A 19,399-nucleotide genomic window follows, 5' to 3' on the forward strand; every position below is an offset into this window, starting at 1 on the left:
GCAAACTCCAGGCAGGTAGAGTCGTGGTTGGGATTCCAACCAGGGACCCTTTTTACTGCTAGGCGAGAGTGCTACACACTACACCAGTGTGCCGCCCATATACCACTGTGCCGCCCATTGTTCGAATGGTGAATAAAGAACCTTGTTTAACTTCCAGACATATTCAAGCTGACCTTCAGGCACAGATTACAATGTGTGTCAGCTCGCACTATATGTCGCCATCTGAACGAAAAGGGACGCTATGGTAGGAGACCCAGGAGGACCCCACTGCTGACACAGAAACATAAAAAAAGACAGATTGGAGTTTGCCAAAACTTACCTGAGGAAGCCAAAATGCTTTTGGGAGAATGTGCTGTGGACAAAGTAAAGCCCCTTCATTCTACTGTTTTCAGAAAAAGAAAAGAATACAGTCCTTACAGTCAAACATGGCGGAGGTTCACTGATGTTTTGGGGTTGCTTTGCTGCTTCAGGCACTGCATGTCTTGACCGTGTGCATGGCATTATGTAATCTGAAAACTACCAAAGAATTCTGGGGTGCAGTGTTGGGCCCAGTACATGAATGTTGGGTGTCCGACAGAGGTCATTGGTCTTACAGCAGGACAATGGCCTAAAGCACACATCAAAAAGCACCCAGAAATGGCTTAAGACAAAGCACTGGAGAGTACTGAACTTCCTAGCAATGAGTCCAGATCTAAATCCCAAAGAGCATCTGTGGAGAAATCTCAAAACAGCAGTTGGGAAAATGAACCCTTCCAATCTGAGAGACCTGGAGCAGTTGGCAAAAGGAGAGTGGTCCAAAATTCTAGTAAAAAGGTGTAAAAAAAAAACTCATTGATGGTTACAGGAAGTGATTTCAGCCATTTTTTCCAAGGTGTGTGCTACCAAATATTACATTAAGAGTGCCAGTAATTTTGTCCAGTCCATTCTTGCATGGAAGGTGTCAGATTTAGCTTTTTGTTTCTTCACTTTTTTGTGTCATACTAATACAAACAAAAGAAATAAACATGAGAATGCCTAAACATTTGTAATTGCAACAATTTTCTGAGCAAAGTGGTATATTATCTGACAGAAATGCAGGGGTGCCAATATGTTTGACCATGACTTCTCATGTTGTAAAGCGCTGCGCAAACTGTTGGCGCTATATAAATCCTGTATAATAATAATATGCACAGTCCTTTCAAGATAGCTAGAAAGGACATCTACCGCAAAGCAGTTTTTGTTGTAAAGCCATGCACAAACTGTTGGCGCTATATAAATCCTGTATAATAATAATAATAATATTTATAATAATAATATAATATAGATACGTGCCAGCTAATTTAAATAAATTTTACCCGAATAATTCGTTTTTGACTGTACAGATTTTAAAAAAAATGTAGTTTTACAATTAACCACTAGATGTAGCTACTTCATCATTGCTTAAAAGTAAAAAAAAAACATGTACTTCACTTAAAATGAGGAATTTATTAAATCAGTCTTTTTTTAACAGCAGTTACATAAGTTACACAGAATGTTTAAAGTTTTCACATGTATTTTCATTACTTTAGAATACAGGCAAAATAGTACCAACAACATGTACATAAAAATACCTCAGCATTCAAATAAGGCCATTATTTAAAAAAAACAAAAACAATAGCTAATATTTTTCTTTTTTTTTATCTTAAAGGTGTTTTTCACTGTGAAGATGACCTTTCACTTGAAGGTTCTTATACACCAATGATTTTAATGCAAGTATCTGCCTTTTGGCAAACAACATAGATTACAAAATTTCATATCCTGCATCAAACTAATGTACAAAATGCCTGAAAAGCGACAGGTCCATTTTAAATAAAAGGTAAACCCCAACCTCCGAGTGATCCAACCTTCGACTGTGCCATTCAGATACTATATTCTATGAGCGCCCTTATACCTGAATGGATATACACTAATAGCTGTGACAATAAGGGACAAAAGCCCTCCTGCTCCTTTTAAATAGAGTACTAGTAGGAGCACCCACTCAAGTAAATACACTGAGGCGTCTAAACCAATTTACTTTTAGTTTGAAGCTGAAAACATTTCAAGTAGACCTGTCATGCATAGTAAAGGTGGCCGTGTTGTAAGCTGCCAGAATGCCTGCTAAAATCAAACTCATTCAAGCCAACCTAAACCAGTACTTCAGTTCTGGATGGACAACAACTGGGTGAACCATCGACTTGATTCTTTTATCTCTTGGGGTAAAATTTCTGCACCAGACTCCGTGCCTTGAACACCAAGAGGTCACGCATGCATTCCATATTTTATAGCACAAAAACAAAGAGTTAATATATATAGTCCTTAAAGGGGGGTGGTGGTGAAATAATTTTCTTTTTTCAAGCTTTATTTCCTTTATTTTCAACTGTTGATTGTGCCAGTAACACACTTACGATCCTAGTATGAAATCACACATTCTCTACTGTATTGGGGGGGAACAGAAGCAGGTTAAAGCTTATATGAGTTCCCCCTGAACAATAAAACTGATATCAGTCAGCACAGGAAGAGAGCACAGAAAGTTGACATTTCTGGCTGAATCAACAGGTACTTTTTGCCCATATCAAACTAATATAGCAAAACACTTTCAATTGTATGATTAACAAACCATATAGGCGTAAATAAGAGAAGTTCACTGTTAGGGTTTACATGCCCTTTAATTTACCTTCACATTACAGACAATGCAGCAGGAACAGTCAGTTATCTAAAAGCTTTTTATTAGAACACGGCTTGGTTAACCAGCAGGTATATATAGCCATGTTCAGAAGACACACAGTAAATAAGATGTCAGCAGGCACAACCTATTGGCGTCCACCCAAAATATTAAATAGCAAAATGGCTGCCTTTGTTCTATGCATGTACCAGTTGCACTTCCTGTGTCAGTGTATAGACCTAGCTATGAACAGTAATCTTCAGAGTCAGGTTTAATGCTATGAAAACAGCAAATAAAAAATTAAATAAGGCCCATAGTAAATACAGTTGCCCTTGGAATTTCACTCTTTAGTCGCCTTCATTAACTTAAAATTCACAAAGTGCACAAAGTATACCTAAAGAAAAAAAAATCTTTCGCTTTCTATTCTACATCTTGACAGCTGCCCAGTCGTAATACTTAGTGGTCTATTGGAACAACACTTCCATTTCCCTATAAAAGATTGGTAAAAAGGTCACACTAAAATGTCAGAGTTGCTAACCTTGCTGTAAACTAAAAGTAGAAAAAAAAAAGAAAAAAAAAAAAAAAGAAGTTTCTTTTTTCTGATGGCGCAAGTTAATAAAGATACAAAACACTAGAAATGACCAAACTTTTTCAAAGAACAAGCACCACAATTGACATCAGCATTCCAGTTTGTAGTGTTTAACTATGTAACATTTTTCACTCCCAATCCACTTCATCAAACTCGGAATCATCTTCTGAGTCGCTGTATTCCACAGCGATTCGCCGAGACAAGATGGTAGCCACATCATTCTCAATGCGCTCGTGCTTGGCTTCCTGTTCGCGCTGTTCTTCAACTTTACGAAGTTGAATACCTGGGAAAAAAGTCCATCCTTAGTGAGAATACTAAAATTACTCAAAAGCAGTTGACAGGAAACACAAAAACTTTACAAAATATTGCATATTCACTATTTAGAAAGGCAAATTTCCCTATTTAAGAATACTTTTCTATCATTACCATGTGTATTGCCAGTTTTTATTTAGTCTTGGATAAAGTAGGGAAGGGTTTGAACCTGTGTTAGTTTTTGTTTGCACTCTGTTTTTATTGAAACAATTCCCCTTAACTTCCTTTTCTGGGAGAGGCAAAAGGAAGTGGGAGAAATCTCTGCAAAGTAAAAGAATTTCCCTTTTATACAGTTGTCAGCGAAACAGGTGTCCCTGTTAAGAGGAGTCCCCCATCACCTCTTGTTATGGTGACAACTGTTAAATTTTGGTATTCCATCATTTTCTGTCTCTGTGGTAATGGTTGCCAGGACAAACAAACAGAGGGTGAATCTCTCCAGTGCTTACAAACAGCTAAAAAAAAAAAAAAAAAAAAACCTGACAGAGCATCTAATCAATCCCTACTCTATCAAACATTAAGAATTTTGGCTATACATGTACTTTAAGAACATGTTTTCTGTGAAAACCAATGTTGGATGACTTAAAACAATATGAAATGGCGCTAATGGGTGGAAAGAATAAGAATAAGAAGCTGCTAGTACACCATTGATATCCATGGCTATAGTGTAAAAAAAAAAAAAAAAAAAAAAAAAAAAAGCAAACAAGTGCTACGCCAATTAAGAAACAAATTAAACACCAAATTATTAAAATTTTATTTAAAAAAATACAAAATATTCTCTACTGTACAAATCTGTTTTTAAAAATACAAACTTTGCTTCTGAATATCAAACTTGTGAAAAAGTAAGCAAAGGAGATGGTGAAAAAAAACTTTTCAACGTGTTAAAAACACCAAATATGTGCTCCTCCACCTGGTGCCACACAGAGGCTTACCGCAAGAGTGTGACCCTCTAATACTGAGAAGGCACAAAACGCTTCAGAGTATCAGACAAGCTCCAGCATTATCAGGGGTATCACAAATTCCATCCACAATGTGTGTCACCTTTTTTTTTTTCCTGTTCTGAACAAATAATGATTAGTTTCATCATGACCTGCTTTCTGTATGGCAAGGTCTGGTTCATTAACCCTCAGTCATAACCTTGCCATACAGAAAGCAGGCCATAATGAAACAAGCAGTTATCTGTTCAGAAGAGGAAAAAGAAAGGTGACACACATTGTGGATGGAAGTGGCGATATCCCTGACATACTGCTGGAGTTTGTCTGATACTCTCAAGCATTTTGCGACTTCTCTATAGTAGAGGGTCATACTCTTGCGATAGGAGCACATACCGTATATACTTGAGTATAAGTCGAGATTTTCAGCCCTTTTTTTTTTGGGCTGAAAGTGCCCCCCTCGACTTATACCGCTGTCTGCCTACATGATCAGCGTGTCATGCAGGCAGACGGCAGCCAGCGTGTGCTATTACTATTAGGCGGCCAATTACTGTTCAAAAGCCGCACCTCCTCCTCGTCTGTGATAGGCAGTCAGTGTACAGCCTATCAAGGACATTCTCTCGTCCGTGGTATGAGGATGAGAAAATGTCTGTGATAGGCTGACCGCTGACTGCTGGGAAATGGAGTTTTCTGCCTATCATGGACGGAGAGGAGGCGCGGCTTTTGAACAGTGAATGGCCGCCGAATAGTAATAGCACACGCTGATCGCTGCAGAGCGGCACACGGAGGCATGCCCAGGACACAGGTAGGATGCACACAGACACATGCACACATACACAGGACATATATACAGGACACATGCACATATACACAGGACACAGGCACATATATACAGGACACAGGCACATATACACAGGACACATGCACACATGCACAGGACACATGCACAGGACACATGCACAGGACACATGCACAGGACACATGCACAGGACACAGGGAGGTATACAGCTGCAGATGGGCATTGTTGACCCTCTTTTCCCACTTACAGTAGCTGCTGCATTTCTCACCCTCGTCTTATACTCGGGTCAATAAGTTTTTCCCATTTTTTTGTGGTAAATTAGGGCCTCGACTTATACTCGGGTCGACCTATACGAGTATATACGGTAATGAATGTTCTTAACACTTTGAAGATTATTTTTTACCACCTCCTTTGTTCACTTCTTCACGAGTTTGCTATTCACAGGAAAGATTAGTATTTTTTGACCACTAGGAACATCAATTTGTACAGTGTGCACATTATTCTGTAATTGTTTATTTACTTTTTGTTTGGTTGAATTGGTTACACGCATTGGTTTATTCAGAAAGTTTTGATCATTTGGGGTTCTATTTGTTCTTTAATTAACGCAGCACTTTATCAATGTTGGATGACTGTAAACGGCTGGTAAAATATAGAACATCTGTATATTTAATTTTTATCAATTTTTCAAATGTTTAAAGTGGATCTAAATGCTCAAGGTTTTTCACCTTAATCCATTCTATGCATTAAGGTAACAAACCTTTTGGATGCAGCTCCCCCCACCTTCCCCCTTATACTTACCTGAGCCCCCTTCTCGATCTAGCAATGTGCATGAGAGAGACTCTCTGGGGTGTCTCGCTCTCCTTATTGGCTCTCACAACAGCTGGAGCCATTGGCTCCTGCTTCTGTTGTCAATTACAGCCAGTGAGCCAATGAGGAAAGAGAGTGACAAGCAGGGTTCAGCCACGCTCTGTGTGTGAATGGACAGAGAGTGAGCGTGCTGGAGTGCCCCCATAGTAAGAGGCTTGCTATTGGGGGTACTTTCCAGGGAGGAAGAGCCAGGACCGCCAGCAGTGGACCCAAAAAGAAGAGAATCGGGGCTGCCCTGTGCAAAACCATTGAACAGAGCAGGTAAGTATAACATGTTTATTTTTATTTTTTAATCTTTCCTTTAGAAACACTTTATTATCATGAACCAAATTAAAATATTGATATTAGTGTATATTATTATTTTTAATATACTATTAAATATTAATACAATTTAAATATATTAATAATAACAGTAATAATAATAGAGATTACATTTATTATTGTTAATGTCAAACCCCAGGCAAACCACTGCACAGATGATAAAGGATTTGTTTTTCTCTGCATCACGTTCTGAGATTTACACAGCTCTGTCAAACAGTCAAACCTGTCTAGCAGGGCAGGAGACCTCATTTTTTTCTGCTGCAGTTGTTACATTAGTATTGTCCCTCCCCTAGGGTGTAATTGGACAATGACAGGAGAAGCAGGAGACATACAGTGGGGACGGAAAGTATTCAGACCCCCTTAAATTTTTCACTCTTTGTTATATTGCAGCCATTTGCTAAAATCATTTAAGTTAATTTTTTTTCCACATTAATGTACACACAGCACCCCATATTGACAGAGAAACACAGAATTGTTGAAATTTATGCAGATTTATTAAAAAAGAAAAACTGAAATATCACATGGTCCTAAGTATTCAGACCCTTTGCTGTGACACTAGTATATTTAACTCTGGTGCTGTCCGTTTCTTCTGATCATCCTTGAGATGGTACTACGCCTTCATTTGAGTCCAGCTGTGTTTGATTATACTGATTGGAATTGATTAGGAAAGCCACACACCTGTCTATATAAGACATTACAGCTCACAGTGCATGTCAGAGCAAATGAGAATCATGAGGTCAAAAGGAACTGCCTGAAGAGCTCAGAGACGGAATTGTGGCAAGGCGCAGATCTGGCCAAGGTTACAAAAAAATTTCTGCTGCACTTAAGGTTCCTAAGAGCACAGTGGCCTCCATAATCCTTAAATGGAAGACGTTTGGGACGACCAGAACCCTTCCTAGAGCTAGCCATCTGGCCAAACTGAGCTATCAGGGGAGAAGAGCCTTGGTGAGAGAGGTAAAGAAGAACCCAAAGATCACTGTGGCAGAGATGCAGTCGGGAGATGGGAGAAAGTTGTAGAAAGCCGACCATCACTGCAGCCCTCCTCCAGTTGGGGCTTTATGGCAGAGTGGCCCGACGGAAGCCTCTCCTCAGTGCAAGACACATGAAAGCTCGCATGGAGTTTGCTAAAAAAAACACCTGAAGGACTCCAAGATGGTGAGAAATAAGATTCTTTGGTCTGATGAGACCAAGATAGAACTTTTTGGCTTTAATTCTAAGCGGTATGTGTGGAGAAAACCAGGCATGGCTCATCAGCTGTCCAATACAGTCCCAACAGTGAAGCATGGTGGTGGCAGCATCTTGCTATGGGGGTGTTTTTCAGCTGCAGGGACAGGACGACTGGTTGCAATAGAGGGAAAGATGAATGTGGCCAAGTACAGGGATATCCTGGACGAAAACCTTCTCCAGAGTGCTCAGGACCTCAGACTGGGCCGAAGGTCTACCTTTCAACAAGACAATGACCCTAAGCACACAGCTAAAATAACGAAGGAGTGGCTTCACAACAACTCCGTGACTGTTCTTGAATGGCCCAGCCAGAGCCCTGATTTAAACCCAATTGAACATCTCTGGAGAGACCTAAAAATGGCTGTCCACCAACGTTTACCATCCAACCTGACAGAAATGGAGAGGATCTGCAAGGAGGAATGGCAGAGGATCCCCAAATCCAGGTGTGAAAAACGTGTTGCATCTTTCCCAAAAAGACTCATGGCTGTATTAGATCAAAAGGGTGCTTCTACTAAATACTGAGCAAAGGGTCTGAATACTTTTTGCCAAAAAGGTTTTTTATGGTGATAGTCTCTTGCAAAAGTATTTTATTTTCTATACAAGCTGTAAAAAAGGCTTGAAAAATTGCTTTGGTTCTACTTTGAACAGTGTTAGTTTTAAAATAACTAATAATACTGTATACATTTTATTCTACAATTGTACCACTTATGACCTAAAAATTGTACTTCTGTTCTGGTACAAAGCACTGAAAAGTTATTTACAAATTAAAAAAAAAAAAATTTTAGCTCTACATATTTTTAAAAAGCATTAATAAGCAACATTGAGATATTTAAACATTCAGCAGAAATATAAAAAAAAGCGGAAGGCGTAATTTAAATTAATTGGTGTTAACTAAGGGTTTATAGGGGTTAAAAGGAACATATTTTATTTACATAATACCTAAAAGGCAAACCTTTTTTCAGTATTGGACAGGATGGCGAGGGATAAAAACACCGGTCAGGGTTTTATTATCACCTAAAGTTAAAGAACATTTTGGGTTGTCCCTAGAACAGTAATAGGCTACTTTCACACTGGAGGTGCTTTACAGACGCTACAGCACTAAAAATAGCTCCTGCATAGCACCTGTAAAGAGCCTCACCTGTCTATCCAGTGTGAAAGCCCGAGGGCTTTCACACTGGAGAGGTGCGCTTGCAGGACGGTCAAAAAAGTCCTGCAAGACGCATCTTTGCAGCGCTGTAGGAGCAGTGTATTCAACGCTCCTAAAGCGTCCCTGCCCACTAAAAACAATTGGGCAGCGGTGCTTTGCAGGCGGTTTTAACCCTTTTTTCGGCCGCTAAAACGATGGTAAAGCGGCGCTAAAATTAGTGCTGCTTTACTGCTGGTGCCCGCCCGCCCGCCCCAGTGTGAAAGTAACCATAGTGGGGAAATCTTCTAATTGGGACACCAGTTCTGGTGACAACCAGGGATTTCTTCACTTTGGAGGGATTTGCTCTCACTTCCTGTTTTGGCTGTGGGATAGGGAATGAAAGAAAATCTCCCCAAGGGAAAGAGGGGGAAAAGACCTGACAGGAGTTATAACCCCCCCTCAATCCAAAATGGAAAAAAAAAACAAACAAAAAAAACCAGCTTGCCTTTAGTTCTATTTTTTCACCCCGCAGATGCATGGAACAGAGAAAAACGAACGTAAAAAAACAGAAAATTGTAGCCTACTTATTGTAATTTTCTATTCCTGGTGCCTATCCATGGCACCATATGTATGATAGTAACTTCCACCCCCAGGACCAGTGGATAGCTATAAAAAGTTAACACCCACACAACAGCCCATTCCCTGTGCATCGAACTGGGTGAGTTTGCTATGCTGCCATGGATAGAGACCAGGAAAAGAAAATTAAAGTAAGTAGGATACAATTTTCTGCTTTGCCTCCATGGCAGCATACGTATGATAGTTCAATAACTAGCTAATCAGGGTGGGAAGCTTCAGCAAATTAGATCATAAGAAAGTAAGCTATTGGCTGCCTGACAAAGACAGGTGTAGTGAGGACTACTAAGCCCATCAGTAGTGCTGAAAGAATGCGCCATAATAGAACTGGATTGGCTCCTCTGCCTGCCATGTTGGCTGACATCTCACTATAGGATAGGCAAGCAAATGCCCCCAGGCTCTTGATGCCATGACAACAGCAAGGCTGTGAACTTCCTGCAGCTCAAAGAGCTTCCCCAATAATTCTTATACGAGAAGCTGGCTTCAGATAAGGGTGAAGGTTTGCCTGGTAGAAAACAAATTGAGCGCCATCTGCGATACCCTCCCTATCTGCACCAACATTCAAATCCCCAGGACAGTCTCCCATAGCGCACCCCCTTCTCAAGGGGACACGCCACCAAAGCCTGCCACAAAAATTACAGTGCAGACAGAAATAGGACAACAGACAGCACCCAAATGCTCCTGCAACAAGTGCATTTATCTGGCCACAATCAACCCAAGCCCCTGGTAGAACACAGATGCACCTTGAGCGCTATCTATGGTGCGATTGAGTCCTCCTGCGGCCACTATACATATCTCCACATTGTCTTGCAATTACTGGGTGGATTCTCTCTCCCTATTGAACTTTTGTGGGGTACTTATAAACCATGACTATAATCTGTGGGTCGCGAGCCTATTATTTGCAACATTGGTATGATAAAATATATATCCCCTGAAGAAGACTTATATTTGGTGAAACATGTCGGGATTATTGGGATTATCATTCCCTGACTACTCCCTACTATAGATGATGTTTGTAAATATCTAAGATGAACTGATCCATTGTGTTTAACGCATTTTATATGTCTTTTCTATTTGTCATTTGTACCTTTTGATATTGTTTTAACTGATGGAATAAAAAAAAAACTTAAATTTTATCTTGTATTTGAGAGTTAATGGCACCTTAAAAATCCCTGCTCTTCTAGGAACATTTGTTCTGTATCTTTTTCAAATGTTACATTGTGTTTCTGAATAATTATTTTGAACAACGTTTCATAACACTGTTCAGAAGCTCTGTTTTGCACAGCAGAGATTTCAGCTCTTATAATACCCTGCTGTAACACATAGCAAGTAACTGCCAGCAAGAGGAGCAGCAGAGGAACAGGGACAGGCCATGTTATGTACACCATATGTATGGAGGGTTTTTTTGGGTTGTCTGTAGCACATCTAGGGTCCGACAAAGGTTTAAGACTAAATGACTGACTGCACCAATTGGTCTGGGAACCAGCAGTACATACAGTTTGTTGGCTGAAGACCATTACTCCTACGCTAAAAATATTTGGCATAAAAAATTGTTTATTTATTTTTATGATTCTGTTATATGTCTATTGTTTTAAATATAACATTGTAAAATAAACACCAAAGCTTCTCCATTTTAAATATACTAACAAACCATGAGTAGCAAAGCTACAGTCATGCAAACATAATTCTAACCTTTTCGTATTGCTTCCAGTAGAACACTTCTTGCGTCACTGATTACTGGCAGAGTAGATGGATGTCGCTTGGGCTCAGGAGCAACTTGTGATGGTGGGGATGAGGGAAGCAAAGGAGCATGAGAGCCAGGTGCAATAGATGCTAGAGGATGTAAACCTGCAGGGGGGTGAGAGAGTGGTGGGACTGCAACAGGGGAAGAGGGACGCATTCCAGGAGGAGGTAAAGGTGGTGGAGGAGGTGGTGGTGGAAGCCCCTGTGCTTCAGTTTGTGGAAGTGGATGTACTGGCACAGCTTCACCTGGTTGAGCAGAACGTAATGATGGAGGAGAAGGCTGTACAAGAGGAGGGGCTACAGGAGGTGCTGCTGGGTGAAGTACTCCAGGTGCTATCTGAAGAGGAGCTGGTGCTGGTGGCACAGCAGTATTCTGTAAGCTAGTTGCAGGAGGTGGTGGTGGTGGAGGAATAGGAGGCGGTGGAGTGGATGATATAGATGAGCGCAGTGAAGATGCAGAAAGTGCAGATGGAAGGGGTGGAGGAGGAGGAGGAAGAGGTGGTGGTGGTGGTGGCGAAGGGCTCACAAACACTTGCGTTCTTCCCATAGCTGGAGACTGTGGCCGGTTTTCATTCAAACCTTGTGTGGCACTAGAATAGTAAGACAAAGCACTGGTAATAAAGCAGTTCATAAAAAGTTTGAGACAAATTAACAAGCATCTAGATTACAAATATTTTTTAATACTACATAAAAAAAAAAAATAAAAAAAAAAAAAGAAGAGAGAAATAGAGAAGCTATCTTTCTAACCAATTTAACATGCCCTCAGACCTAAAAAGTAGACCGTTTCTCAGTCTGGACTGAGGTGATTACATGCTATAATTTCCGGAAATTACTTTCTGATTATTATATTTATCTACCGACTAGATATAATAATCAGAAAGTAATATGGTAAAAATTCTTAAAAAAAAGAAAAGGAAAACCAATGGAGGCTTCAGTCTGTAATGTGAAACTTGCAAAACCTTTTAGAAGTATCTTGTCACTCTAAACCACTATTTTTAATTTATTACAGAAGAAAACAAAAAAAGTTTTTAAAAAATTGGACTGTGTACGCTTGTGGAGCCCACCTCATAACTTCCTCTAACTCCATATCCAGTAACAACTACTCACCTGAAATTCCTGGTCTCCTCTGGCTATCCACAGCCTACACTGGAGATCTGCACCAGGTCAGGTACCCATAGTAAAATTAAACCATGGGGTTGGATTTACTGGAGAGTGCAAAATCTGGTGCAGCTCTGCAAAGAAACCAATTGGCTTACGTTTTTTTTTTTTTGTCGTCAAAGCTTAATTGAACAAGCTGACGTTAGAAGCTGATTGGCTACCATACACAGCTGCACCAGATTTTGAACTCTACAGTTTTATTAAATCAACCACCATGTGTTCTGCTTCTGATAGAGGTAATGATGGAGGAGCAGGTATTCTTACTCTAGGCTGCCTGTTCCCTGATTTGGACTAGAAAACACCTCCTGTCTCCTCATCCCAATAACATAGGAGAGAAGTGTAGTTTATAGGTCCCTGAAGCAAACTTGGCAGTGTTGAAAGCACTGCTTGGGATTTAAGTGATGGGATATGTACTGGGCATGAAGTAAATAGTGTTTCTTAGATTAACACACTACACTTTATTATAAAATTGCCCACCTGATAGCTGGCATGGCTTTTCCATCTCCGGAAGCGTGCATTGGTGGAGGAGGTGGTGGTTCATGAGGCCTTACCAAAACCCTTTCTTCACCTTGAACCCTGTTCAGGAGATCATTCATCTGGCTGTAAGGTAGCGCTGCAAGCGAGAAGGTTCCATCTGCATTTTCTCCATAAGCTTGTGGCCTAATAACAAAACGCGAGCTTATAATAACATGTAATGAGAAATATAGGCTATACCTTTACTTGGAAAACTCGTTAAAAAACACTACAGAGAGAATTACTGAGGTAGGTATAACAATTTATGCACACATAATAGGAAGCTTTTTGCAAACAGAGTTTGTGCAGATATGCACATGCTTGCTGAAAATGAAAAGCTTACTGGATGCCACCAAGACAAGACTAGGATCTAGTAGCCGGAATCATCTGCAGAGGTCTCAAACTGGCGGCCTGTGGGAGTCATGCTTGTAACTGTCAGCCTTGCCATGCCTGATGGGACTTGTAATTTCGCAACAGCTGGAGGGTGGCCAGTTTGAGACCCCCGAGACCTCTGATCTGTTTGCCACTGTTCTGGCCTAGGTTTTTCTTAAGCTCACCAAATAAGTTGCAATCTGATTGTACAATCTTCTTTAGAGCTACCAAAAACAATGTAGTCCAATAGAACTAAAGGCAAAAATTTTTTTTCACATTTTGGATAGAGCAAGGGAGGGTTATATCCCGTCAGATTTTTTTTTCGCCATCTTGTCCCATCGCAGAGATTTGTCCTATAGCCAAGCAAGAAGTGAGGGGAAATCCCTGCAAATTAAGGGAATTCTTCGAGCACCCCCAGGTCACAAGAACTATTGTCCCCATCGGAAGATTTCCCCCTATTACTTTTTTAGGGACAACCCAAAATGTGGGATTTTCTTTTACTTTCATTATTAATAATGATGCTAAACAGGACAAACAGAGAAGGTGCAGAAGGCAATAAACACTGACAAGCGTTCTAATATCTCTGCACTCTATCAAAAGCTAAAAAAAAAGTTTTGCCTTTAGTTATACTTCAACACATCCTAAGACTGGAATGCATAAGAGAATACAATGCAAGCAAACCTCGTTTCAAAATGTGACGCTGGTCCATTTACTATCTCCACATGTTTCAGTCCGAAATCTAAATCATCTTCCGCCAGCTCAGCACCCAGAGCCAACTTCTGCCACTGACGACGTCTGTCATGTGGAGCTCGAGGCACTTTCTCTGGCTCATGTGGACGATCAATATTCTTTTGCTACAAAAGGTTACAAAAATATTAAAAGGTAAAAGCATGCAAGTAGCAGACTTAGCCAACTTAATCATCAGCCAAAATGACATTTTGCTAAGAAACATTAAAAATAAAAACACAGGGACAAACTAGATTATGAGGCAACATAAACATATAAAAAGTCCAGAATAAAACCATTAAGATATTACAATGGTATGTTCAGTAGCTGAGGAACAATGATATCTTTGGCTTGAGCAAAGTGAAAGTGAAATACCAGGCCAGCAGGAACACACCCTTTAATCTAGTTATGTGTTCATTCAGAAAACAGCAATACCTGTATTGTCTAAACACTAGCTTTAAATAATCTTTCTACAATCCGCAGCACATCAGAAAATGAGTGGTATGTACGCTAATATGCTGTAAAAGGCAGGGCTGTTCACCAATCACTTTATTAAAAAACTGTTGAGCTTTTGTCTTTTTTTATTTACCATTCGTAGTCTCTATGGAAGGCTTTTTTCCAGATTTTTACTATTACATTTGGTTTTATTCCAAGTTATGTGTTCATTCAAAAACAGCAATAACTGTACTGTCTAAACACTAGCTTTAAATAATATTTCTACAATCCGCAGCATGTCAGAAAATGTACTGATAATGTACATATCTTATATTCTAGTACTCATAAATAATAGGTGCATTTATGCTTATGATATCATGCTTAAAAAAAGAAAAACAAACAAAAAAAAGAGCTAAATTACACCAACATGGTACAAAAGACAGGGCTGTTCACCAATCACTTTATGAAAAAACATTGAGCTTTTGTCTTTTCTTATTTGACATTCATAGTCTCTATAGAATGTTTTTTTCTAGATTTTTACTATTACATTTGGGTTTATTCCAAGTCGTGGTAGTTGATCCCCTCCTGCTGAATTCTCTATTCCACTTGTGTGACTTTCTATTCCATTCTCCGCTAAAAGCATTGCAGTATGAACCACAGTAAATGATTATCCCAATAATTCAAATCAGTAGACCATACCACTTGGTCCCTACAGATCCCTAAAAACAGTCTGTTATATTTTAAACGAGCCAAAACAGACTTTCTAACCCTTCAACAAACTATCCCAAAAAGTTTTGTAAAGATGTTATATACAGTATCTGGCACAAAAGCCTTTGTCAATTTAAAGCCCAACTCCAGGCACAACAAATAATATAACCCTTGCAGTAGGCCCCCTACCCTCTCCCTCGTAATGGTTGAATGCCTGTTGAGATCAGGGGGCTGCAGAAGAAACTGTTATTACTTACCCAACTCCCTAGTGGGCTAGTTTGCTTCTAGCTTGACATAAGAGCTAGACATGGTTTGAAACAATGCTGTGTAAAATAGGAGCACTATTGTTTCGTGCTGCTAATTTTATACAAAAAAAAAAAAAAAAATGAAAGATTTAATGTTTAAATAAAAGAAGACCTGTGTGCAGATGTAGAATGTCTATGCATGTCTGAAGTTTCTCCAAGCAGCCAAAGGAGGTTTCATCCTGGCACCGGGCAGTTTGAGACATTAACCACTTCAATACCAGGCACTTTCCTTCCTTCCTGCCCAGGACAATTTTCAGCTTTCAGCACTGTCGCACTTTGAATGACAATTGTGGTATTTGATCACCTCTACGGTTTTTAATTTTTGCGCTATATACAAAAAAAGACCGATAATTTTGAAAAAAAAACCCTAATGGGCACTGATAGACAGCACTTACGGCACTGATAGGTGGCACTGATGAGAATGAGGCATTACTAATGGGGCAGTGACTGGCACTTTTTTGGGCACTGATAGGCACTGTTGTGGGCACTCATCGGCACTTTTATGGTCACTAACAGGCGTTTAAAGAAGGGGACAGGCTGGCAGCTGATGGGCACCTTTTGATGGGGGCTGTGCTGATAATCAATGTGCTGATTATCAGCAGACCCCCCTCTGACAGGGAGAGCAGACGATTGGCTCTCCCTGTCAGCGTGAACCGAGGAAAGCCGTTTACCGGCACTTCCTCATTCACGCGATGATTGGTCACAGCTGATCACGTAGTAAGAAGCCTCTGTCAGAGGCTTCTGATCACGTGGTAAGAAGCCTCTGTCAGAGGCTTCATACCACGATCATAGTTGTGGTGTGACAGACTGACACACCGCACCTCTGATCGCCGCACGCGCTGGCTCTGTTATCCTGATCACGTCATATGATGTCCAGTCAGGATAACACAAGCACTTTTCCGCCCTCATTTTGCTATACAGTGGGCGGCAAGTGATTAAGTATAAAAAAAATAATAATTGGGAAGGAGTTTCTCTTTACCAAACCAGTGAATTTCAAATTTTATTTTGTTTTAAAGTGAGAGAATATTTATAAAAAAGAAAATATTTCTGCAGCACACAGCATGCAGTTCATAATTAGCAGATGCATTTATGCAAGTGGATTTCAAATAAATGCGGGGAGCAAAAACACTTTAACTTCTAGGTCTTCCACAGTTATATTTGTTTGTCATTAAAGTAGAAGTCCACCCTAAAACTAAAATCCCTGCATTTACAGACATCCATGATCTAATAGTAACCTATCTAACCATGTAAAGAAGAAATCGCTATACATACCTTTTCTGCAGCAGATCCGACCCAATCCCACGCTGAGCTGTCAGCCACGGCTTCTCTGTAGAGACGGGTGCAGAGGATACATCTGTCGATGGAAGTCCCATAGTAAGTCTATGGGTGACGTCACTCCTCATTAATTTCACAGCCGTTTGTCGGCTGTGTCCTCTGTAGAGCTTCCGCCGCTGGAGTACGGGTCGGACCGGCTTCAAAAAAGGTATGCATACTGATTTCTTCTTTACAGGGCTAGATAGGTTAGTCTTAGAATGTGGATGTCTGTAGATGCAGGGATTTTAGTTTTAGGGTGGACTTACACTTTAAGGAGTAAACATATTCCCATCAACCTCAATAAATCAAACAGATGTAAACTGCAGTGCCATGTAATGCTCTTGAAACTATTTTAAAGGATTAGTTCCCTTTTAGGAAAAATAATAAATGCACATATTTTTGCAGGAAAAAAATATGTGCATGTGTTTTTTTTTCCCTCAGGAGCCTGGAGAGCATTGCACCCCTGATCAGAGGTGCTATGTCAGGATCCTGCAGGCAAGACCTCTGATACAGGCTGACTGTTTACAGGCTGCAGGGCTTTGTGAATGAATTACGAGAGCGTTCATCAATGCCCTCACAGTTTATTGAGAACTACAAGCCTTCAGTCGCAATGGATGATGGTACTTGTAGTTCTCTCATTCACATATTGCTGTGAATGAATGATGCGGCCATGTGGGCAGAGCCCTGCATGGCCATGCTATGTTCAAAATGTGACAGCGGGTGCTGGGAGAAGAACCCCCACACGCTGTCAAAGAGGGGTGGGGTGGGGTGAGGGGTCGGGTGTGGGGGGCAGGTCTGGCGCATGTTACATATTACACCCGAATTATGGGTGTGACGTGCAACCTAAAGTGAACCTATCCTTTCATCTTACAGTTAAGACTGATATATGCAGCAGGCTGCCTTATAATAACAAGACAGTATGATGGGCTTCCATTAAGTAAATTTTAAATACCTTTTGTTTTCGCTTCTCCTTTCGTTTGTCCTCTGTGTCCTGCAACATCTTCTCTTTCCATAAATCAAAGAAGTAGGATGGATTTGTGTAAAATTTTAGGCCTTCTTTTCCATCATCTCTATTAAAACAAAATTTAGACAGGAATATTCAAGTCTTGCTGATTGAAATAATGTTTTATCTTAAAAGAGAAGTATGGGTTGTTTTTTTTTGTAGATTCATACTTACCTAGGTGGATGCGGCATCAGACCAATGCTGCATCTGTCCCCCACCGCCTCTTCACTGAGAACCCAGCCACCAAACACCTCTGATGGCTCAGTTCTCTCACCTTCCCGAGCGGAAAGCTGCTGCTTCTCAGTCAGCAGCTCTCCTGCTCTGCTCCTCCACGCTTATTGGAGCTCTGAGCTGTGGAGGGGCGGGGAGCTGCTGTCTCAGCGGCTCGCTGAGAGGCTGAGACTGCCATCAGTCCAGGCAGCTGGCGGATCCAGACTTCCCAAGTCGGCATGACGCGCTGCCTGGACTGGTTCTAGTGATATCTGCGGAGAGCGGACTTCAGACCGCTCTCAGCTGAAAACGGGTCACAGGAGTGCAAAACAGATTGCACTCCTGTGACCCATAGGAGAAGCCCAGCCTAAAAAGCTCAGGCTGGACTTCTCCTTTAAGGTACTATCAAACAATATATTTCTGACCCAAAACTAGCTTCACTAAGCATTATAAGGACAGCCAGGCAACCAACAATTTAACAAGCAGAAGACACATTTTTGTCAGGATTGAAGTTAGGAGATAAAAGACTTTTACATTTACTATAAATACAGTTTAGGTCAGACACTGGAAACATTATGGAATGGCCCTTTAACTGAAAACAGGGGGAGTATGGTATGGCAGGTGTAAGTAAATCTGAAACGGACTTGAAGGTATATGCAGTCCTCAGAACCACAACACTACACACACAAAAGTAAAATAATGAAGATGAAATTAAGTAGAACTATAGACAAAACTTATTTTTCCCCCATTATGGCTAAAACAAGGCAGGGTTATAACTTGTCAGATCTTTTTTTGATACCTGTGTCCCATTGGGGAGATTTCCCGTCACATCCTGTCCCATAGCCAAACAGGAAGCGAGAGGAAGTCTCTGCAAACTAATCCCTTGGGGACCACCAGGTCACCTGAACTAGTGTCCCCACTGGAAGATTTCCCCAATATAACTTTTTTTGGAACAACCCAAAATTTGGGATTTTCTTTTACTTTTATATCAAAAAAAGATCTGACAGGTTATAACCCTCCCTTGTTCTAGCCATAATGGGGAAAAAAAGTTTTGCCTATAGTTCTACTTAATTTCATCTTCATTATTTTACTTTTGTGTGTGTAGTGTTGTGGTTCTGAGGACTGCATATACCTTCAAGTCCGTTTCAGATTTACTTACACCTTCCATACTAACCCCCCTTGTTTTCAGTTAAAGGGCCATTCCATAATGTTTCCAGTGTCTGACCTAAACTGTATTACAGCACATCTATAGTAAATGTAAAAGTCTTTTATCTCCTAACTTCGATCCTGACAAAAATGTGTCTTCTGCTTGTTAAATTGTTGGTTGCCAATAAAAACTGACAGTTGTTCCAATCGCTCTCCACTCCATCCAAATCTAGAAAAAAAAGTTTTGCCTTTAATTATACTTTAAGATTGTTTTTGAATATACAATCAACTAGCATTCAAAGGAAAA

General features: G+C 40.4%; 1 protein-coding gene across 3 annotated transcripts in view; it reads right to left on the minus strand.

The window, feature by feature from the left end:
* Nucleotides 1–1,444: 1,444 nt before the first annotated feature.
* Nucleotides 1,445–19,399, minus strand: part of WASF1 (WASP family member 1) — a 190,709-nt gene continuing 172,754 nt past the window's right edge. For all 3 annotated transcript variants that reach the window (XM_073627065.1, XM_073627063.1, XM_073627064.1), the window contains 5 exons: nucleotides 17,686–17,803; nucleotides 13,927–14,099; nucleotides 12,838–13,020; nucleotides 11,152–11,792; nucleotides 1,445–3,531 (listed from right to left, as the gene is read on the minus strand). In XM_073627065.1, coding sequence (XP_073483166.1) covers nucleotides 3,377–3,531; nucleotides 11,152–11,792; nucleotides 12,838–13,020; nucleotides 13,927–14,099; nucleotides 17,686–17,803 — 1,270 coding nt within the window. In that variant the 3' untranslated portion in view covers nucleotides 1,445–3,376. The remainder of the gene's footprint in view (nucleotides 3,532–11,151; nucleotides 11,793–12,837; nucleotides 13,021–13,926; nucleotides 14,100–17,685; nucleotides 17,804–19,399) is intronic.

The sequence above is a fragment of the Aquarana catesbeiana genome, linkage group LG04, assembly GCF_042186555.1.
Source record: "Aquarana catesbeiana isolate 2022-GZ linkage group LG04, ASM4218655v1, whole genome shotgun sequence".
In the NCBI taxonomy this organism is placed as follows: Eukaryota; Metazoa; Chordata; class Amphibia; order Anura; family Ranidae; genus Aquarana; species Aquarana catesbeiana.